This window comes from Phoenix dactylifera, chromosome 16 (genome assembly GCF_051530095.1).
Source record: "Phoenix dactylifera cultivar Ajwa chromosome 16, Ajwa_hap1_PhDact_Kaust_v1.1, whole genome shotgun sequence".
Lineage (NCBI taxonomy): Eukaryota > Viridiplantae > Streptophyta > Magnoliopsida > Arecales > Arecaceae > Phoenix > Phoenix dactylifera.
Window position 1 is genome coordinate 11,663,252 of NC_143205.1, and position 24,515 is coordinate 11,687,766.

Consider the following 24,515-nt stretch of genomic DNA (forward strand, 5'->3'; position numbering starts at 1 on the left):
TCAAATTATTCCTGTTTACCTGTGCTTTTGTTTGTTTGGTTGGTTGTTGATAGTATAACCTTACTTGTTAGCTGTGCCTAACTACTCCTTTACTCTCCAACTAGGCCTCTTTGAGCTATATCTTACCAAGCTGTCCAGTGATATTGTATTTGCTAGTAACCGAGCATAGCAACATGTACATCTAATGCATCAGAAACCTGTCCACTTGAAGTATGCAAAGGAGAGAGAGTATACCTGTCATCGTCGGGTCAAATTAACCTGATTGATTATACTAACGATTAAAAAATCCGACTTCAATGTTTTATCTATCTGATTCTGCCTGAGTTCTGTTATAAATAATTTCTTTAATCCCACCTTATTACATTCCAGGGGGCACATAAGCCTAGCATCACAATGTCTGAAATTTGTTGCGACTGCATCAGCGATGTATCTCTGTTGGTCTTTCCAAAAGAAACCCATTCTTGCAACCTCAAGCTTATTATCAAAGCGTGCATTTAATGGGTATCTTTCAATTTCTGCTTGTCGCTGAAGTCTGTTATGTCCACACCCAATAAAATCCTGAGTCTGGCAAAAGTAGTTCTCTCGCAACTTCTGTACTCTGCTTCTAGTTCCAAAGATTTTCATAATGCTTCATCTGAAATATTCTCTCTGCATGAACATTGAAGTAGTTCTCTCGCAACTTCTGTACTCTGCTTCTGGTTCCAAAGATTTTCATATTGCTTCATCTGAAATAATCTCTCTGCATAACATCGCAAGTGCATATTGTTGGATGCATAGAGCTATTTTATTGGATGCGTTAACTACACACTTTTGATTTTCTACAAGAATGATCATCTTCAAATCAGGATCCTGGTTTATCCTTTTATCAAATGCATAAAAATGAAAGAGAGTGAAACAAAATAAGTGGGGGAACAACTGATGTGGGACTAAGCATACCCAACGAATAACCAGTGAATAACTGATGTGGGACTAAGCATACTCATGACCTCACCTGCTCTGATACTATTTGATCATGTATAAGTATTCAAGATCTACCCAGCGAATAATCGATGTGGGATTAAACATACGCCCGCACAGATCCTCACAGGTCCCAAAGTCCCTTATATCAAAATAAGGCTTTACCAATTCAGCTAGCAGACATCCTTCACCTTCCTATGAATCTTAATTTTCATGTTTGTGACATGTTCGATAAAAATTATTAGATTTTAATACAATAACATATTCTCTAGTATTACTCTCTTTTGTTTAATATTTTTTAGCTATTCAATGTATCGATTTGAATTTCTAATCACACCTTGTCGTAGTCCATCTAGATGCATGTCACTCTGCTAACTCTGAAATCAAACATCTTTCTACCGAACTACAGTGCAAAAAAGGGTGTTAGGAAGGCAGGTGTTTCAAGGCATGGCTCCAGTGCTAGCTTATTCTGGACTTTGGTAACTTGTTTCATGATGAATATAGAAAAAGAGGTCCAGGCACAGGCACGGCCAGACTGGTTAATATATTAAAATAAGCAAGCATAGGTAAAAATCTATCTCATAGAATGCTTTCAACTGATGCAAGAGAAAAATAATCCAAACATTAGGTGCCAAAAGCAACAGACATTGTACATGAACATGTTATTAGTACTTTTAGATTTTCATTTTGTTTCCTATATTTTGTCGGTGAGGTTTCAAACTTTTGGTTATTCAACAGGTCACCTTGTGTTTTCCATCAGACCAAAAGTAAGTACTCTCTTTCGTTTGTTGGTTTTGGCCTGCAACCGGCCATTTCCAAGCAACTCCATTGCACTCAAATCATCTCTCTGTGCTCATGCTTCAACTTCCAAGCACATGGTTGCTACATGCTTATAGAAACATACAAAGTCAAAAACTCAAAGTTTCTAAGTAGTTGAGAACTGGATGGTGGCTTCTAATCATACCTATTTTGTGGAGATTATGACTTCAAAGAAATGACAGGGTTTTCAATGGCAAAAGCAAGACCGTCAAGGAGTCCTGCTATTTGACATCTGGAGGTGCTGAAAAGATTGGAGCTATGTGGTAAATTCTAAAGCAGCTGCTGATTTCAAATTCCTTGCTAGTTTGTTCTCAAGCTCAAGTTGACTCCTTTCTCTTCTTCATTTCCTACTTGTTTCTATATCTCATGAAATAAATAAATGATACACCCCTCTTCTTCTCAAAAAGAAAAAAGAAGCATCACATCCTTGGGTGAAACTGTTCATGATTTCTCACAAAAATTAAAAGATAAAAGAAATCAAACATTATCCTTCCAATATCTATTAAGGTGTCGATGATGGAGTTTATAAGTCTCCATCTTGTGATACTAGAGACCAGATTTGGATCTCTAGTTTTACCCAATACAAGGTGGTGTAGCTCTATATCTTCTTCTTCGAAAAATCCAAAAAAAAAGTAGGAGGAAGATGGGGGAGAAAGAGTAAATATCCAAGTAGTTTCAAATCAGAAAGGATATTAAAAATAATCTAGTTCCACTTTCTTTCACATTCTGATCACATTGATTTTTACAGCTAGTGGTACAGAATATGTTTCTTATAGCAAGGACAATGGATTTTAAGACTTTATCGTACATGATTATTTTTATGAGTCTACAATATGTTGAACTTTAATGTGTTCTATTGAGTTTGTTTTGCTTGCTAAATGGGTTAAATCATATCCAAGTGAGCCAAGCCTTATGAAATGCAATTTAACTTTCACATCAACTAGAGGGTACGAATTGGAAGAGTTGGTAAAGTCATTTATCTTGATTCTAGAGACATGGATTGGATCCTGCACTCAAGTCTGATTTTAGCTGGGGCTTCTACATATCCTAATTCTCAATAAAGAAAAATAGCTGACACAATGTGTGTGTGTGTGTGTATTTGTTGTGTGCATGGATCATATACATCATCACATTTATGAAGATAATTAGCTGACACAATATGTGTGTGTGTATTGTGTGCATGTATCATATGCATCATCACATTGTGCAACAAGGACCAATATAATACAAGGGTGGCCAAGTAATTATCATGTATAGTGATATGACCAAGCCAAGAGGATCTTGTGTCAGCAAGTTGAACTGTCCTTGAGTACTGCTATCGATTAGCTGCTAATGATCACCACCAGCTCATCCAGGATGTGGCAGTAGGGATTGCTGCCAAACATAGAGGCGTCGGCTGCGGTGATCACCGCTCTGTTCGTCCGGTATCTCTCAGGCTCCACCTCTGCCTAGGCAATCACCGACTCCCACATCCCTCAATGAACTGACCAGTGATCGGTAGCAAGTGTTTTCTAGCTTTTTCCACTATCCTTTCTTGTAACATCCATCATGACTGAAACAAGGCAGGTTATGAACCACATAAAAGAGGGCCAAGTTGTGCTTTCTTGATGCATCAAAGGTGAAACACTCCAGCTGGGTTTGAGCAACTTCTGACATCTAGTTAATAAAAAAGAGAAACATATAACATAACTTATGTTAAAACATATTAGTTCATACTAATCTAGAAATCTGGCTTAATAGGGCAAAGAAAAGTCATGAGTCCCATAATGTTCTTGACACTGGAGCCATCACTTTTAAAGATTCTGGGTCTTCCACATGTCATGCACAGCAACCTGGCGAATGCCACAGTAGAGTTTGCCATGCAGTGATGCATACACCCTTCAGTAGTATGGTCTGTAGCGCATTGCTCGCCTAAACCTTGGAATTTTTCTGTATATGTAGGCGAAAATTGAAAATGTCATATAAGATATTGTATAACATTGTGGAATAGCATACCAAATGTTTAACCAAAAAGGAAATAATAAAGCAAATGCCAGAGTAAATGAGCTTATACTAAAATGACATTCATATATTTGCTTTGCACCGATAAGCTTCTATATGTGGTATTTTTTCATCAAAGAGGGGGGGATGGAAATCCCGTATGACCAGTATCCAGAGGATCACTAGCCTTACAGAGGTGGGGACAAGTGTAAGGTGAGCACAGTTTCAAAAGAGTTGATCTGGACCTTAAAAAGGATAAGACGCAGGAGAATCCAAGAATTGATGCAAATGTCATGCAGAAGAAGAGTTAGCACAAAGAGGGCCCAAGGTGAAAAGGAATGGCAAGAAGTTCCACCAATGCTAGATGGAGAAGGCACTAGCAGAAACAACAAATGTATGTCATGACTTGGTGGGGGAGAATGCCAAAGAGCATAAATTCGAAAGGAGTAGAAGGCATGCAGGTATAAGTTGACATAAACTTCCGTATGGCATGGATTTATGTAACCAGTTGATGGGAGACTGAGGGAGAATTTTTGGAAGACCAAAAATGAACTCGAGAGGTTCCAAAATATTTCTATGATCTGTGAGATGTCAGGAGAATTATAAAGAATCCTAGAATCTTTACAACATTTTGGGCAATTCTTTTAATATGTTGTATACATGAATGATCAGAAGCATATATTTGAAAAAAAAAATCATATTATTTTCAACATTAGATAGTAGCACCATCCAAAGTCTGTAAGGTGGGTTGCAGGTCATGCAGACTCAGGAGAGCAGGTTCATGAGAGACTATTAGGGAAGATTTTGGCAATAGCTTTAAGAATATTTACTGTTACCTAACAAATGAAAGAAAAGAAAAGCAGAATAACAGGAGAAAGAAAAGAAAAGCAGAATAACAGGAGAAGAGAAGAAAATTAATAGTTATCTTCTTTGGTCGGGTTGAGAGTGTTATAGGGAAAGTTGTAAAGGAAGTAGTGCTACATACAAGTTATTGTTATCCACTTGCCTATTGCTTTTTTCTCTCAAAATTACTACCTATTTGAGAAGAATATTTTAGGCCACAAAAAAATGGCAGTTTATTCTTTCCTTACTTTCTCTTATTAAATTTTCTTTGCATTGACATGGTGGAAAGAAGATTTTCTTCTAACTTTTATCTCACTTTCTCAGCAACTACACAAAACCTAGTTAGAAAGAACTTGTTTCCAAGATCTGCCTAGAACTTCCAAACAGCCTAGATAGCATTGTCTTCTTGATGAATCCTGATCTCAGTAGGTGTGGATACCATGAGGATTTTTGACATGTGGAATTCCATCAAAAGCCTTGAATTTTAAAAGAATCTTTTGGTTTCAAACTAACATCAATTATGATGCCAGCTCCCAAAGGATCAGAAATTGTAAGAAGATTTACACAGCAAAATATCAGTTGGCTTCTCACCTCCATGATTTGCAGCTGGCTACCTATTTAAATGTACTACCAGGAGTAAAACCAAAACGCTTTACCATTTCATCAATCTTTCTTTTGTGCAGATTTCTTCTGAAAACAGAATTTCTCAAAATGTTAAATAAACAATCACTTAGAACATTGTTCCTAGAGCTCGCAACAAACCTAGGGAACAACATCTCAGGATATAATTCTACTACCATCTCTCCCTCTAGAAAAGAATTCAAAACGTTAAATAAACAATCACTTAGAACATTGTTTTCTAGAGCTCACAACAAACCTAGGGAACAACATCTCTGGATATAATTCTACTACCATCTCTCCCTCTAAAAGAGAATTCATTACTCTTTCCAACTTCAGTTTCTCTATATACCCAGAAAATCTATATGCTTCTCCATGCAAGCCATTAGATGTATTCATTTTGATAAATTTCCAAAACCACTCCTCACTTTGTATATTAACAAATTACCTAGAGAAGCTCCATTCAGGTCCTGTAAACTCTTATGGCCAAGTTTGGTTCAAAAAGTGGGTACTGGAATGTTGTAATCTAACCTCTGCAGGTTCCAACATTTGCTATGTGCAACAAGCAACCAAATGGCATTTATTATCAGAAATTTTAGCAGAATAAGGCTACATCTGGTTCCTAGGAATAAAAATGAGACAAAATGGAATTCAAAATGGAAAGGTAATAGATCACAAGTGGAATCATCATGTCCAACCCACCATACAGGCACAACAGAAAGAAATGCCTTTGAAAGAATGGTTTGGTTAAGCCAGTTATATTAAGATTTAGAATCAACCTTATGTTGATCTTCTTGAAATGCCATTGCCAAAGGAACAGGAAAATCCACTCCATTGTTTCATTGTTGTCAGATTATGGAATAGAATCAATTTTATGTAATAAGCCATTCCATTACTAACAAAAATTTGTATTCCTTACACCAACAAAAACAAATTAAATAATTAGAAACATTGATTTTATACCATAAAAGCTGCCAATATCTGCTTGATTCAAATCTCTCAAAAATGTTTAGAATAATAAAGTGCCTAGGAGGTGACTATAGGGGGCGAGTGGTTGAAAAGATTGTCACCCTAAGTTTCCATCTACTAAGGTGTTATGTCATTCCTTATTCTGATTGCAAGTTGACAGCCCCTTCCGAATATGTAAGCAAACTTTTTTTTTGCTTTCTAAGTTTCATGTTTCATTATTGTCTTCAGCTGGTAAAAGTATCCCAAACACTAACATCTAACAATAGTCCACTTCTTATATTAATACAATATCTCTCATGCATTAATTAAGCATGTTATAACAAAAGCAAAATATCCCATACATTATCTCCATATTTACCATCCGTCTATGTTACATATTATACATCTATAAAATAAAATGCACAACATTATAGCATCTATAAAATACGAGCATGTTTACTTTTTTGAACATAAACTACAAGAACTTGCGTATCAAATAAAAATGTTATGATTAGAGCTACCTGACTTTATACCATGGCACTTCAGAAACCACTATTTGGTGTGAAAATATATTAAGGCTACCTTGGCTTTATGCAGGGTAGGCAAGAGGCTGCATTTGCCTACACAGTCTCACACAGTCTTACAAATCGCTTTTAGGAATGAAATTCTGCTAGCTTAAAGATCACATAATGGATTCCTGTGAGTATCCAGATGAAATTGAAATTGTGGGAATGGCAAACTAGTTGCAAGTTGCAACCAACTTTATAGTAAAAGTAGAATAAAGCATCAGAGTATGTTTTGTTCCTAGTGATTAAAACTTAAAATCATCACAAAGTTCTCCTTTCAAGTATTTCCACTAAACTTTGTAGAGTTCATAAGCCCAAAATCATATCTTATCTTGTTTTACCTTTTAAATTTCTTCAAATGAATTTTTTATCATCACATCCAGCAATCCAGAACAAACCTATGATTTATAGTTGAACCTTAACTCTTTATATAGTTTTATCCGGCATTCAATCTTAGTGTCCAACCTTAGAATCATACATAATCAGCTCTATTGGACTGTAAGCTCTGATCAAAACTTCAATGCTGTATTCCACATCAGTGCAAAATATTAAAGGAAGTCATTTCAAAAGAAGGAAACTGAAAGCATTTAAGTAGCAGAGTCAGCCTGGGATTCTCAACTCTGTGCTACTCTGGCATCCATACGTGTGAGCTGTAATCCTATGATGTTAGTCTTAGAGTTTAACATGAACAAGTAGTTTTTAGGCTTGAGGCCAAGAGAAATGGTAATGACGATTTGTGTGCATGAGAGCATTGCACAGGTGCCCTGTGAACTCAAAATTTGATTTTTAAAAAAAATAAAAATACATGAAAGCAGTCTTCTTCTGAGCATGCAAAAGCATATAAAGCCACGAAAGCATGAGAAAAAAGGCTTACCCATAACCAAAAGGACCCCAGTTCTGTTTCATTCCTGGAATGTTGGTTCTTTTAGGCAACACCTGCTAGTCCAAACAATTTTTATAAAGGTTATATAGCAAACCTGTTCTCTTTTAGGTGGCACCTTCACCGCATCCAAGCAAGTTTTTAAAAAAGTCATATAATAAAGCTATTCTGTTAAGGAATTACGACAAACCCTCAATGGACGACCATGCAACTCTGTTTCATTCAATAAGAGAGCATTCTGAACAGCATCTACTTCTGCAAACTCCACATATGCATATCCCTTGGGCTGGCCGAAGATGTCAGACAAAATTGTTACTCTGTTTACTGTGCCACAAGACTGGAAGTGTTGTTGAATCTCCTCGGGATTGCAAGCATAATCAACCTGGCAAAATGTGTTGCTCAACTATTGGATGACTAATAATAATACTGTAATTTTGATTTGTTTACAAATGTATAATCTGATAGACTTTGAGATATTTGTCTTAATAATAGCTACGAAAGTACAATGAATTAATGCTCTTGCACGATACATTAACCATTACAATATTTATATCATACATCAAAAATTGTTCCTTATAACTTCTCTGCTAAAAATTAATCCTTGTTTTAGAAACTGCCGCTTCCAACTTATTATGCCCTAGTATACCACTTAGTATCACCCTTCCTAGTCAACATGGGGAACAAAAGATAGCATAAATATCTTGAACAAGCTGAAAGTTACTTCCTCAAATGAGTATAAATTTCATTGCTATGTCTGAAAACAGAGTGAACTACCAAAAATCAATACTGGGCCACCAACTTATCTGAAGCTACATTTTACATTGCACTGTTTGTATTTCATAATTTATGGCACCTGACCAAAAGGAAAACAATTCAATGATAAGATGACGGCATTTCTTGGTGTTTTCATAGAAAAACTTGTCCTGATGACCTTCTTGTACATTGAGAGCTGTCATCAGTAATTACATGCGTAAAGATGTACATAATCCTAAGAGTATCAAAACTCAAACTGATCACCTATCACATTTTTACAGTTGTCTTCCACTGGTATCTTAATATTAATGCGACTTGCAGATCCATTTCTCAAATCATTTCTATATTGTTATTAATCTCACTCGACTATTATCTATCACATGGTCCACTCATCTGAACAAATTGATAACCTAATTAGATCTCCACAAATGCTTTCTCATTGATATTAGTTACCACCAACTTGAATTTAAAGCGAGCAATTTTAATTAAAAGCATGCTACATGTAATATGATCAGTAAATCAAAAATTACCATTTGAGAGTGAGTAAAAGCTCAGGTTATTTGCATCATGCATTTCAGAACCAGTGAGTCACATAACAGGAAGTGTTGTATAATAATATGGCCTGCTAAATGGATCCTCCAATTAATGGACAACTTCAACATCTTCAAATTAAATTAAGCACTATAAATATTGAGACCAACTCGAAAAGAGTGAGTTTAAAGAAGCTAAAAAGGGCAAGAATATGCTCAGCGCGCGTGCAAACAAGTTACAGCTCTCCCTCCCTCTCCCATTTCCACTCTCCTTTTGCATAAAGCTTGTGAGCTTTATATATGCTTTTGTCAGTTCAGACTCATTTATGGAAAGGTAGTTCTTGTGCATAACCTATATATTTTACCCCTACTTTTAAGACAATTCTCTTTATGCAATTTTGAATTTGAGAATAAATCAATCTCAAGGACTAAACTACATAATGGAAAGCTCTGTGATGAAGAAAAAATATTAGAAAGCCTTACATTGCCAACAAAGATGGAACGGGAATCGATTTCCTCTTTTTCAGGAAGGCCGATAGAAGCACCAGATGAATCTTCTAACATGTTTCAACCACAACAAAGAATACATGAAAACATAAAAATTAAAATAGGACCTCATCAATCATCCAGCAAAGAACTTAAATCAGTAAAAGAGAAGAGAATATCGCATATCATAGAAAATGCATGAAACATAGTATCATAGTGGGGATTGCAAATCCATGAATGTAAAAACTGAAAAGTATAGAGGTAAAACATGCAACTAACAGAAAGTGCAGCACAACCAATCTTTTTTTGACACTTAATGCAACATTCATGCTTGTCAGAATATATCAAATGGGTTATATTTATATGTCAAGTTCCAATTAGATGGTGACAAAAGCCCAGGGCTGGATGGTTCTGCTATATGTTTCTATTGTCTCTTCTGAGGCGTGGTTAAAAAGGATTTCTTCACTATATTTTCCCAACTTCATTCTCATAACTTAGATCTGGTTAGAATAAATTATGCTATTCTGGCCCTTATACCTAAAAAGGAAGTTGCCTCCTCACGGTCGGACTTTTGACCAATCAACCATATTCACAGCTGCATTAAGATTGCCTCAAAAGTGTTAGCTAATAAGTTGATACCGTGCATACATTCATTGAACAATCTTCATCAAAGTAAAGATCAATTATGGACAACATACTATGTGCCCCAAACATCTTCAATGTTAAAAAGTTGAATGTTGAAGGATTGATATGCAAAATAGACTTTGAGAAAGCTTTCAATAAACTAAATTTGAAGTTCTTGATCAACATTTTGAAATATGAAGGGTTTCCTGGTACATGGATTCAATGGGTACAAGACATAGTATGCTCTAGCAAAATTGCGATAAATGTTAATGGAGAATTTGGCAACTGGACTTCTTGCTCTAGGAGTAAGGCAAGATCACACTTCATCGTTATTCCTCTTTGTTGTAGAAAGTAACCCACTAGGCAAGATACTTCATCATGATGAAATAAAAAATTTGGTTAAAGGGCTTGGCAATCCTTGGATACAAGGCAAAGTCAAAATATTTCAATGGTGGATGCCATATTAGTTTTCACCAAGGTAAGTAAAAAGACTGTTAGCAACCTTATATTGATCTTGTACTGCTTGAACTTATTTTTTGTTTGGCTATTAACTATCAGAAATCTTCCATTACCTATTAGGGTGCACAATCGAACAAAAAAGGTTTTGCTTCTTGGATGAATCGTAATATCAAGAATCTTCCTTTATCCTACCTTGGATTGTCGCTAACAGCCGGCAAACTACCAAAATCGACTTGGACACCTTTTATTTCTAGGGTTGATAGACAACTTGATTCATGGAAAATGAAATTCCTCTCCATTAGGAGATGATTAACATTGATTGATGTGATTCTATCAACTCTTCTGCAATACATGTCGATTAACAAGCTTCCATTATTTGTCACTTAAAGTGTAGTAGGTAAGGACATTCCTTCCTTTGGAAAGGCTCCACAATTGCCTCTAGTCTTAGGGCCGAAAAAGGATCAAATATTGGAGATCGGTATATTCATACACCTATCCATTTATATTTGGTGAATATGGATGTGGATACAGATATTAAGCGGATGCAAATTCTTATCCATATTTGTTTAAAACAAATATGGATACATATCAGATATTAAAGTATGAAAATAAATAAGGATATAAGTCAGATAGTTAAACTTTATGACCATAAAGTCAATGATATCATTAAATAGAAGGTAAACTAAGTCAATAACATGCTAATATGGTCATTTATTTTCCTCAAAGTTCATGAATGATATTCAAGATTAAATAGGATTACAAAAAGAACTAGATATTTAGACATGGATTGGATAATTGTCTATCCATATCCATATCTTTTTTCTTTAACGGATATGGATATAGATATGGATATTAGTCAGATGGCAAATTTGTATCCATATCCGGATAGATTTAGATATGAAAATAGATTGAGACGGATATCACCCAATCCACTTTCAACCCTATCTGGTCTAGCATGTCTAGTTAACTAGAAAATAGACAATGAACGAACTTGGGTGTCAAAACTTGGAACAAGTTAATATGTCTCTCTTGCCTAAGTGGGCATGAATATATTTGAAGTGAGACAGAGGTGTTTGGAGATCTTAAATTTTCTGTGCATATCACAAAAAAATTAAAATGGCATCTCATTGGACGCCTTAAAAGAGAATTTCTCCCTTATGAACAATTATTCTCTCTAGTTTGCCTCTCAATTGGAATAGACTGGCATCTAAGCTTGGGAATGGTTGTGATATACATTTATGGGAAGACACATGGTTGGTGGATACTGTATTGAGCATGCTCTTCCCTAATCTTTATGGCCATTGCAGGAAGAAACTTGTAACGAAGGCATCTCAATGGAGTAGATGCAACTCAAAATGGAATATCAAGGTAGCGCAATCCCTACCCAGTTTGACTATGCACGATGCACTTATGGAAAGTAAGATGCATCCAACTTTCCTTGGAAGTTCATGCATAAGTTTGTGGATTGGGAGGCCTCAATTGCCCTTCTACAAAAAACACTCCAGAAATCTCTGGTACCTCTCAAGGATCTTCCTCTAGCTACGTTATGAAAAAAAAGATCAACACAAGAGCCAATCTCAAAAAGAAAATCGGAAAAAAAACACTAAGGTTGTCCATTTTGCAATGATATCAAAGAAAATTTGGACCATCTTTTTGTTAATGGTACCTTCATTAATCAGCTTTGGTCCAAACTTCTACACAACTTAAACATACCTGGCCTGCCAGCCAACTTTCAATCATTATGGACCTCATGGAGAGCTGCCAATGTATTGAAAGATCTAACGGAACCTTCTTATGGCTTTCAATCTCTCCAAAGATCAGTCCATTTTAAGTAACAGCAATAAATAATGATTTGTCTACTCATCTACAAGTTGGGATAACTGTAGTGCGTTCTTCTACATGGGGCTTTCCAAGGTGGTTTTTGCTCTCTTTTCTTTCCTATTCTAGTTATTTTATTATATTAGTATATTTAGGAGCTTTTGGCCTTCAATTCCTTATATTAAAAAAGGAAAGTTCTTATCCATGCTGAAACTCATCAACTTCAATATAAAGTGTCATGAAGATCCTCTCTAATTCATTGGCCAAAAATATTAACACTTCATGTAACAGAATTTAAAATGTTTCAAAGAATCATGGCCATTACTTTGTAAGCTTCTTCCCTTAAGTTTTAACCTACTATTTTTTTTCTTCATGCGATAAATAGTCTTTTGGTCCATTCATACTCATGATTGCACTTGTTGGGATGCCTTGCAAATTGAGAGCAACCTTAGCTGGAAATCATGCATAAGAAGGGGATATCGCTTAGGGCAAAGACCACATACTATGGAACCAAACCTGCCTTCTTAGTATATTTGCTATATATTTCATACTTCTTTATTTAATGACTTTTGCTATGTACATTGCAATTTTGCAAGATAGTATAATCTAGTGGTACATGATTGTGCTACAAGCTTTCTTGGGGCCTTTCACATGAATTCAATTTGTAAAAGTTTTGATATTATAAAGCTCTAGAGAAATAGTAAATTACATTTCTTATAAATTCTCATAATATCATCCAACTTGAACAAAATCACATTATTGTGGTAACTTTCAAGCATTGTCATTACTTCTCTTATATGAGTACGGTTGTCAGAGGAGCAGAGCAACTTGAGCACAGCTCGGACATGGCTTGAGAAAAGCTTGAATCACGCTTGGAATGAAGCTAAACAAACCAAGATTGAATCGGCAAAACAGGCTCAAATTCAAGCCAAGCCAAAGATCAACCAGTTTGATCAAGTTTGGCTCAAAAAGGCTCGCATATATTTGATTTATATATAATAGATCATCGGTTAAGGTTCTAGTTGGTGCATTCATTTTATTCTTTGGATCAATTAAATGTTAATTTAGGGCTAAGCCAAGAATTGAGCTTTCAGTCAAGCTTGAACCATGTTTCATATAATCTTGAACTAATTTCAGCTCAATTTAGGATCGTCAAGCTAATCAAATAGGCTTGCATTCAGCTCAATTCAAAATTAAGCTCAATTAATCTTGAAATAAAGGGTAAACAAATCAACCTCGATCCCACCCAAGCTCGATCAAGCTCAGTAGATTACACCCTTGAATATGAGCCACCAAATATTCTTATATTGTTATGTCAACAATGACCTTGGCTCTTTTCATATTTATAAATTAAGGTGCCTATTGCATCAATTTAAATGATTCGCATTAAGGTTCTTACCATCATCACCCAACATTTGCTCAGATGGGATCATCTCTTGCCACTTAAGCAAGAGGCCGGGAGTTTAGTTCCCTTTAGAGTCAGCCTTGAAAGGGTGGGGCACATATAGGTAGAATGTAGGATTAGCCCCTCCTAAACTTTTAAAAAAAAGGTTTCTTATCATCAATATCTCTATATAGAGTAAATTTTTAACGGTAGGACCCATATATCATATATTTACACCCAAAGTTTGCTGAACCGGAACTCAGACCCATACTATACCATGTTGAAGCAAACTAATAATTTTTTTGAATTTTTTGAACTAAAGTCGGCGAATGGTTTGCCAACTTCATTATAGCAAAGTCAACAAATTGTTTGCTAACTTCAGTTCAAAATCAGCAAAAAATAAACAGGATGGATCCCCTGTTTCATTTCGAAATAGTGGGATCCCTATTTCAAAATGAAATAAGAGGGGCTTCCCAAGCCCTCTTTCCCTCTTTTCGAACACTTTCTCTCATCCTCTCTCTCGGCCTCCCTCTCCCTTCCTCCCTCCTTTCCTCTCCCCAACAAAGTTGGCAAACCGTTTGCCAAAGATTGTTGAACCGGTACCGAGTACCATACTGATTAGCGCCTGGTCCGGTTTGGTACTGGTTTGAACCGGACGGAACTATCCGATTTTGTCTAGTTCTGTCTAGTACGGGGCCGGAACCGTTTTCTATAAGCAAACCAATCCGGTCAGGGATCGGGTCGGCCCGGTTCAGCAATCCTTGCCGTTTGCCGACTTTAGTTCAAAATCGGCAAAAAAAAAAAATAGGATGGATGCCCTATTTCATTTCAAAACAGAGAATCCTTATTTCAAAATAAAATAAGGGGGACTAACGAGCCCTTTCTCCCTCTTTCTGAGCTCTCTCTTTCTCATCCTCTCTCTCTCTCTTCCTCTCTCTCCTTCTCTTTCTCCCTCCATTTCGTACCGACATAAGGAATCATGCCTGTAACCGACTGGTCTAATTCGATATGCCTTGAACTGGCCGGTTTAGCACGATACAGCAAACCATGTTTACACCTTTCTTTTTAGTCAATACACCCCTCCATATAACAAAGAGAGGAAGAAGCATATTAAATAGAAAGAGAGGGAGAGAGATAAAATTTACTCCAAATATGCTGATCAATAGTGTCACACCCATCCATCAAATGTTCCCTTGTTTAGAGTAAAACCAAGACTTCAGGGGTCAAGCATAATGGCTAGTATTGACTAGTAACCAACATTTGACCCACCCAACATTGATACTAGGCACCCCTCCCCCTCCCCCCCAACAAAGTTTTACTTGGTACACCTTTTTCTTTTCTTTCCCGTTTAAGTCAATTAGTGTTGATCTGTGCCCTACGTTATGTTTTACTCACATGATACCTTGCCTACCAACTGCCCACGAGGATGCCTTAGCACGTGATCGTTTGAGCATCCATGGCATGCCATGCTAGTCGCCAATTGGTTTGTTTATCAACCAAGCAATACAGGTTTTATTGCCTTAAGGAAGAGGATTTCACAATTTCCATAAAAGTGACATAGTTAATAAAGAAGAATCAAGAATAAAATAACACACTAAAAGAGAAATATAATTAGGATACAAGGATAAACCTTCCTCATGATGAATAGTTTAGAGGAAGAGAAAAATCGGGATGTAAACTTCTCAACAAGTCTAATCTCCACTAGGACGGGTTCTATTCAATACACAGTGGCAGTAATGAGGGCGGGATGGACCACAACTCTTAGGAACGAAATCGAGAAATTCTTCATGTGGACAAAGGAACAACTTCAACCTCCACTCTTTAGGGTCTGGATAGATCTAGGTACAAGGCATTAGATATGTTGGTTAATTCATTTTGAAAAAGTAATCCTATAGGGTAGAAGGCAATGAATAATCCCTCCTAAGCTCACAAAACATATTCTTATCATTAATATCTCTAGGGCCCATATATCATATACTTATGCCATCCTCTTTGATAGGTGCACCCCTCTATATAACAAAGAGGAAAAGCATATTAAATAGAGAGAAAATTTACTCCAGATATGTTGATCACTAGTATCATAGCCATCCATCAAATGTTCCCTTCTCCTGAATAAAACCAAGGCTGTAGGAGTCGAGCATAATGGCTAGTACTGACCAAGAACCAACACTCGATACCACCTGACATTGATCCTAGCACCCCCCCCCCCCCCAAAGTTTAACTTGGTACACCTTTTTCTTTTCTTTCCAATTTAAGTGAATAGGTGTTGATTTATGCCCTACATCATGCTTTACATACCATGATACCTAACCAACCAACCAACCAATGATCGGTTCTTGTTTGTGCACCAACTTCTAAATCTTTGGATAAAGCATTTATAGTCCACATGCCAAATACTAGTAAAATTATTCCATCCACAAGGATGCCTTAGCACGCGATCGATTTATGCATATGCGGCATGCCAGGTCAATTCTCTTGCAAATGGTGGTGCTAGTCGCTGACTGGTTTGCTTAATAACCAAGCAATACAATTTTATTTCCTCCATGAAAAGGGTTTTACAATTTCCATTGTTAAGTGAGAAGAAATAAGAATACACAAGACAACCAAAAGAGAAATATAATTTTTTGGTATTATTGATAAAGAGAAGAAATAAAAGGACATAACACACCCAAAAGATGCAAGGATTAACCTTCATCACGAGGAACACTTCAGAGGGAGAGACGAATCAAAACATGAACTTCTTAGCATGTCCAACCTCCACTATAAGGGGTTGCTTTCAATACACAATAATAGCATGCTAACAAGTTGGACCACCACTCTTGGGAACATAATCGAGCAATTCTTCACATGGAGTGAGGAACAATTCGGACCTCCACTCTCCAACATCTCGAAGAAGGCATTGGACCTGTTGATATATTGGATGAAGTTGTGTTGAACAGTGATCCTCTGGTGTTGTGCTCTTGCTGGCTTTCTAAGGCATATCAAAATATCTCTTAGATTAAATATGGCCTTAGGTCATTCTATGGTACCTTCCTTGATCAACCATAGCCCCAAGATTATTTCACTTCACCCCTTGTCAAGTTGTTGGTGATGCCATCATTGTGAGCTAATCTCCCTATTTCAAGAACCAGATAGGCATGTTTAGTTTACCAAGCCAGCATTAATGGAGGATCTTCCATCTGTACACCTAGGAAATCATCCACATCATTCGCTTCGTTATTTGATTGATTGTCATGCCTCACCTCCTGCATAGATCTCCTGCGGAGTGGGAATGTTGTTAGTTTAGGTTTTATCGTTGTCCAACTAAATTGGAACTATAACTCGATGCAACGAGGCTTTCATGCCAGTATTCTCATTTAACGGATTTTTCTCACTCTTGTGAAATCAATAGGTTCTTCTAATTTCAAACCAAGATTCGTCGTCTCGGTACCGGTACCATCTTGTAGTGTCAGTACGCAGTACAGTACGAGACAGCGAGGTGTACCGAGTATCGGTGCAGTACGAGTCTACGTACCAGTTTGGTATTGATATAGTACGGTGCATTCGTTACAGTACGCTCAGTACGGTATAGAGCCGACTAATGCAGCAATCCTTATTTCAAACACTTACAATTTCTTTTGAAACAACCAAATAGGGTTAGATTAACTACTATGCTATAATTTTGTCAAATTGATTACTCTACAAAAAAAAAAAAAAATCAAACTAACAATGACAAAAGAAATTATCTTACATTTATTATTATTGATGCTTATAGGTGCTCCATCAATGACCTTATTTCGCTAGAGAAAATAAAGGATAATAACTTTCCTTTTCTTTTACAAACACATATTTATAGAAAAGAAGAGCATAGATTACTTAGTAAGTGAAATTACTTACCATCTGCTATATCCTCCTCAGATGCAAAAAAAGTACTATAAAAGTAATACCAAGGCATACTTCACTGATAGTTTTTCAAGGTTTCCAAAACCTCAGTGAATAGTCGAGACCAAGATAAATCAAGAGCTTAATTTATCTTGGCCAATAAGGTAAGTGAAAAAATTTGGTGAGAATCAAAAGTTTTAAGACCTCGACAGATATTTACAAACAAAGATATTGGAATCTCAGCCAATATGAAAAATCCAGGATCAAGAACTATATTTTTAAGCATTGATTTCAAGATTTATTAAGTAAAAGTCTATTTACGGAGGGCAAAAAAAGTGACTGAAAGATATCGGCCAATATAAATGTAGGCCAATATCTTAGGTTTCATCGTATTATATCGACCAATATAATAGGACCAACATTTGTATATGTCATTCAGGAGTTGCTTGATACCAATACAAACAAGAACTCGGTTGAGACAAAAACCTTCATTTTGTTGCCAAGTCGAGTTGGTGAAGTCATTGGTGGTGATGCCCAATGACCTGGATTCAAACAATATAGGGTAAACCCCTCCCGTTTGTTTCAAAAAAAGAAAAGAAAAGAAAATCAGTTTTGTGGCTTGCCAAGCTAAAAGCAGACAAAATTAGGTAAATTTCTTTAATCTATTTCAGCCTATTTTAAAGGAAACCAGATTGTTTTGACATGATTTTGGATAAACCACTTGTATTTCACCTGAAGCACAAGGAAATCACCACGGCTATGTATGCCATTAGATATAGAGAGAAAGAAAAATCCAGTAGCAACCCTTGTACTTTGACCAAGTCACACTTGGACCCCTTTTGGTTCAAAAAGCGCCAGATAAATCCACCAAGTCAGATATCAGACCAAAATTGGCTCTTCTATCCATCTTCTCACTAACACCGTTGACAGAAATATTCAAATGACCAAAATCCCCCTACCAATATTATCCGCTTCTTCCTCCCAAATTATTGTCCTTGCCCTCGCCCATGGCTCTGCTTCCTAGAGGACCCATGCTTCGAGGAGACACAGGTGCTCCCAATTCTCACTCTCCAAGTCCCCATCCTTGCCACTGGTGCCCCTACCCCTCTCAGCCTCTGCCCCACCATTACCAATGCTGACCACTCGACCCTCCCCACCTCTCCTCGCCAGTCGCCACCTCCTCTGACTCCAGCCCAAATATCAATCGAACACCCCTGGATGTATTTACTGTAACGCTTGGAAATCATGGAGGATTTCATCATCTCATCCAACTTTGTTATTAGTATCTTTCTCTATTGGTTGTTTAAGAGAGTGAAAAGGAATGTTAAAAACCAAAAATGGATGGGGGATTTAAATATCTCTGTCGTAAAAATCTAACTTGAGAATAACAAAGCAAATATACTTATCACCACCACGACAGGGGATACTCTATTCTTCTCTTGGGCAAGACAAAATGAGATGGGCATGAACTTGATGTAATCGGGGATTGAGCGGCTGACCTTGTGTAGGGGCGTCGGCGATGGGAGAGAGGACGGGGGTCATCGCCAACCTCTTCGAGTTTGATGTCTATGACCTCCATCGAGCTCACAGCGGTCCCCTCTAAACCTCACCTCCACCGCCTCCTCGTCTCCACCTCCGTCCTCACTGTCGACGACATCTACCGCTCCCTCGACCTCTCCAACCGCAAGAAGAAGAAGAAGAAGACCAGGCCCACCCAGGAGCACGAGCCCCACCCACCTGCTGGGCTGGTGGTGGAGAAGGGACGGTGAGCATGTCAGGGCCCTCGACCGCCTCAAAGAGGCTATCGCCACCGCCACCGCCACCGCCAGCTTCGACTCCTCCCACCCGGAAGCTCTTCGATGCCCTGGAGACCGCCCTCGCGAAAAACTAAAAAGCCATCTGCTAAAGATGCGAACTTTCTTCCGAAAGATCGAATCTTGCAGCTCTTCGTCGAGTGGATTCTTGTAATCAAGCTAAAAGGAGAAAGCTTAGGTTTTTTCGCATGCTGAAATTTTTCGGATGACGATCCCATCATCCATTGTGGCCGTAATTCTATTTTGTAAAGGCATTTTAGAAATTTTCAAGATTTAGATACTCACGCAACAGTCACGTGACTTTTACAAACATACGGGCTCTAGAGATGCATGGAAATTGGAAGGGCACTCCAAATTAAAGATAATAACGTCATGGTTCAATCTAAGAATTTTTTTAAAGCAAAAAGGGTCCAAGTGTAACCACTTCTCTGCTGCCTTTTTTTCTAATTTCCTACACTTTGGCTTCAAAGATATGTCCGGTATAGGAAGATGATGCATGACCATATCATAATTATTTTGCCAAAATAAGAATTACCAATGTTGAACACTTGAAAAGCATATAAGATAAACAAATAATATGCTAAAAGAATTTTCCTCATTGTATTCTTAAAATTTCCCTTAGCTCCTGCTAATTTCGGTATTAGAAACTTAGTCGAAAAAGCTAGCTAAAAAATGTTCCAAAACTATATTCTTATGAACACCATTTTGTAATAGTCCATACCAACTACAATATTTTATATTGGTGATCGACCAATATTTGATACACATCTCAATACTATATCATACCGACTATACCAACACATGTTTGTTGGTGTCACATATGCGATAATACGACACATGACTAGTACTCTATACTGTACCAACCCAACTAATATAAAAAATGGTACTGAAAGTTTACGCCTTACTTAGGTTTGAAGAATAGAGATCAAGTTAAACATTGTTGGTATCTCACCATTAAAAAACAATTATAGTAAACATATGGTGTATCTTCGTTTCATTTAACAATGTCAATAACTCTTCAGTAACATTACTAGATCATGTCTTTCCAGTTTATTGTAATATTTTCAAGATGTCACTTTCCATACCACATTCTAGTATAAGAGCTCAAGGTAACATACTCGAGAACTGAGAATTATCACCTATGTATGATGTATGATCTTTTTTCCCCTCTTCTGAGGGAAATCATATCTGATCATTTTGAACTACTGATCATTTTGGAACAGATGGATATGCTGTTAGACACCATTTGGTTGTAGAATTGTGAAACTTGGGATAGTTATTCCTTTCCCTTCGTAATCTTTCTTATTTGTCAAATGTGTCTGAATTTAGTTTAGTCTCCTTATTTTAAAGTAAGATAGAATTAGTAGTTAATTGGTGCCACAAATTCCCCATTTCTCTTTGATTAACTAATTCATCACAGTGTAGGAGACCGAGTCTAGTCCAGATCAAGATAAGGGGCATTTGGCTGCAATTGGCCCCTTATCCAGACTCAGATAAGTTCTTGCAGTCTGTACCTTGCTCTCAGAGTAACAAACTCAACAAAGAACATTTATATGAAGATAATGACTGTGCTGAAAGGATGGCATTTTGAATCTTATTATGTTGGTATGCATCAGACTCCAAAAGGATCTTAATGTAAGCATTTTGAATGTGAAGCTCTACTGGTTTCAGGAAGACGTTTCCATTTGAGCATATTTATTAGAACAGTTGATTTGTTATTCTGATGGTTTATCACATTGTTTCAACTATTGTATTTTATTGAGTAGATGCTAGAAAAATGTCTGATTGGGTAGACTTAGGCAATTAATATTTGCAATGTCTGGGCTGAGATATTTCTGTTGTGGGCTATGCTTGTTATTGGCCTGTTGGACTGGTTGGGCTTGGAATTTTGTGTTGTTGGGTGGTTTAGTTAGTAGGGCTGGAATCGAATCCGATATGGATCGGATACTAGCATATCTATATTATTATTTATTTTATTTAACAAATATAGATATAGATACGGATGTTGGTCAGATGCAAGAATTTATGACCATATTTGTTTCAAACGAATACGGATACAAATTGAATAACGAAAGTGTGGATATAAATATAGATATAAATCAGATAATTAAATTTAGAACCACAGAATCAAAGATATTACTAAGTGGATGATAAATCAAATTAATAGCATATTAATATGATCATTTATTTTTCTTTAAAGTTCTTGAGTGCTATATAAAATTAAATAGGGTTATAATAGAATCGAATATTTGGATACAGATCGGATAATTGTCTATCCATATTCATATCCTTTTTTATTGATGGATATGGATACAAATATGGATATTAGTCGGATGCTTAAATTTCTATCCATATTCAAATAGATTCAGATATGAAAATAAATTCTCCACTGCCGTTCACTTTTCTTTTTTCCTAGTTCTTTTCCTTGCATTTTCTCTTACCCCTTCCTAGTTTTTTTTATCTTTTTTATACATTTCATTTCTAATAAAATATATGGTGGTCTTTCTGACCATTTTGCGTTATTTAAAAACAAAACCTAAAAGTATTTTTTATGTTGATTTAGTTCCAGGATCCGGATCCAACTCAACTCAAGTGGACTTGATTTCAGATTTGCTAGCATTTGAGTTTAGATAGAGGATTCGGATGACCGAGAGTCCACCTTTTCGTTTACTGCCTAACTAAAGCTAGCAATCAATCTTTGTCTTCATCGAAAGAGGCGAGCAGTTTGGGCTAGGTTCATGACACGATAAATGGATGCAAGTTCACATAATTCATTTGTAACTCCCATGTCTTATTTGCAAGGCAAACTCTATTTGGGGAAACAAAATAGGTGCTCCATAGAAACATCATTAAATAGCTTGCTTTCCGACTTATATCAAGGGCGGATTTTTAACTTTTACCTGCGTAAGCAGCCATGTCAGTTGGGCGCTACCAAACAAAATTGGTTTGGAAAAGAGTTTTTGCTTTCTTATAAAGCCACAAATGTCTTTCATATTTCTTCTGGTTTTTCATAGAGGTATTTTGAGAAGCGCTTCAACAAAAAAGCTCTTTGAGGAGATGCATTTCACTTGTTTGATTTTTGAAAGAAAAAAAAAAGGAAAAGCATGGAAGGCACTTTTAAATGTACCTGGTTTTAACAAGGATGTATTTAACTCTAATTAAATCCGGCTTTCTGGAGTTTGTGATTCACATTGGAAGCTTCAGAATGAACCACAAAATCATATTTCAGATTTAGTCTAGGTTTTTAATGAGTTATCTAAATCTAAATGCACTATTCCATTTGCACCTCCAACAAGAAATTAATGTTTCAGAAATAGAGGAGGTGCTAGTTATAGGGATACCCCAAAAGCTAGTTGTTGTTCTAGCTTCTTCCAAAGGTAGTTCTTTACCTTTCCCTTGTGTGAGAAAGGCTTTTTATTGAGCACTACCATACAGATTTTTTTTTATCTTTCTTAAGAAGTGCCAGTAAAAGATATATCTATATCTATATCTCTATCTACTAGAAGTTTGTCTAAAACAAAATGCAGTCATAGAATAACTGAAAAAAATGAAAAGAGGTGGTAAAGATAAGATACCTCCGGCGATGCCCATTTCCTTCTCGACCTTGGCCTTCTTCTCTTGGAGGATGCGAGCCTCCTTGTTGAGGTCGCTAAGCCTCTTCTGAACATTCTCTAAGATCTGCAATATATTGCACCAATCTAGTCTATCAAAAAGGAAAGGAAAGCAAACTAGAAAGGAAGAAAGAAAGAAAATAGCCAACTAGCCTAACCTTTTTGGAACTAGTTGGCTCAGACTCATTTTTAACGGGGATCATATCTTCATCAGCTTCCATGATGGCCTCTTCCGGGATATCTATGCCGTAAACTTCATACTCTTTTTCTTGCTGCTGCGGAGGATCCATCTCTTCTCTCTGCTCTCCAACTATCTTCGCCTCTCTCTCTCTCTCCGTAAGCCTATAAGAAGCGCAAACTATATAGAGAGAGACACATCTAAATAAGTAGGGTATTTCAAGAATAGGCTAAGAGAGGTTATGCTCCTCATTTATTACCATACTTTTCTGACTACCAGTAATAATTAGAAACAGAACCCCTTGCCATACCCCTTTAATACAACTCGATTTGATTTTTTTTGAACTCCATGGGTAAAATGTGAATAAAGCCCTTCATAAACCACCTATCCAGTATATGGTGCAGAAAAACCAAATTTGACACTCATTTAGAGTGCACTAAGAGGTATCAAGTAGTATTCATCAGAAAAACACACCAAGCATATCTAAATGATATTGATTGCCCAGTACCCATTACAAGCCTACCCAAGGCAACCCACTATTTAGGCTGCTCAAATAGAGACTTTGAACATGATCGGGTGCAGACCAACCAAAACATGATTGAGTTCAGGGTGGCAATTTTTGACCAAACCTAATCAACTTGTTCGAACCAAAATAAATGGATTTGATTGAGGATGTTTTCCACAAAAAAAAAAAGTTTTTCTATGACTATCATGAATATAAATGCATGCGGTTCAAGTTTGGCTCTATCTGAACTTGACAGGGTACCATAAGTTAGACCATTAAACTCGAAACTAACTCTCTCTTTTTTTTACTTTTAAAGATAGTAATAATAATGAGGTGGCCATGGGATAATCATGGTTCAATTTAGCTAATTTAGAAAGGTTCTATGTAGTTAAAGAGATTTAAGTAATTAGAAATATTCTATGTAGTCAAAGGGGTTAAGAAAAAGAACAAAAAAAATGACACGGATATCTAAGCAAGTTGTCATGGACAAACTATTTAAACCTAAAACTAACTTTTTACATTTTAGAATAGAAGTAGTAATGAGATATACTACAATTTAGGTCATTAGAATGGTTCTATACAGTCAAATAGGTTAAGAGAAAAAACAAAAAATACTGACATAGAAAATAAGAGTGTGCATAGGTTGTCATAAGTTAGACAAACCCATTAAACTTGAAACGAACTTTTTATTTTTTGTTACCTTTTAGGATAGTGGTAGTAATGAGGTGGGCCATATGCGAATCAAGGTTCGTTTTAAATTTTTAAAATGACTCTACGTAGTCAAATAGGTTAAGGATAAGAACAAAAAATACTGACACAAAAAATGTGCATGTAGATAGGTGGTCATAAGTTAGATAGACCTTTTAAGCCCAAACTATTTT

General features: G+C 36.5%; 1 protein-coding gene across 1 annotated transcript; it reads right to left on the reverse strand.

The window, feature by feature from the left end:
- Window positions 1–245: 245 nt before the first annotated feature.
- On the reverse strand, window positions 246–23,333 carry LOC103723539 (polyadenylate-binding protein 1-like). The gene is made up of 6 exons (XM_039114765.3): window positions 23,110–23,333; window positions 22,916–23,018; window positions 9,378–9,451; window positions 7,802–7,993; window positions 7,606–7,667; window positions 246–3,705 (listed from the first exon to the last, which is right to left on the reverse strand). The coding sequence occupies exons 1-6, from the start codon at window positions 23,239–23,241 to the stop codon at window positions 3,657–3,659; spliced, it is 612 nt and encodes a 203-aa protein (XP_038970693.1). The 5' UTR covers window positions 23,242–23,333; the 3' UTR covers window positions 246–3,656.
- Between the last annotated feature and the right edge of the window lie 1,182 nt (window positions 23,334–24,515).

Excerpts from the sequence above, each read along its gene's own strand:
- LOC103723539 (XM_039114765.3), bottom strand. The coding sequence starts at position 23,241 with ATGGATCCTCCGCAGCAGCAAGAAAAAGAGTATGAAGTTTACGGCATA. Across the intron at positions 23,019-23,109 it reads AGCCAACTAGTTCCAAAAAG|ATCTTAGAGAATGTTCAGAA; the intron begins GTTAGGCTAGTT and ends AATATATTGCAG. Across the intron at positions 7,668-7,801 it reads TGCATGGTCGTCCATTGAGG|GTGTTGCCTAAAAGAACCAA; the intron begins GTTTGTCGTAAT and ends TTGGACTAGCAG.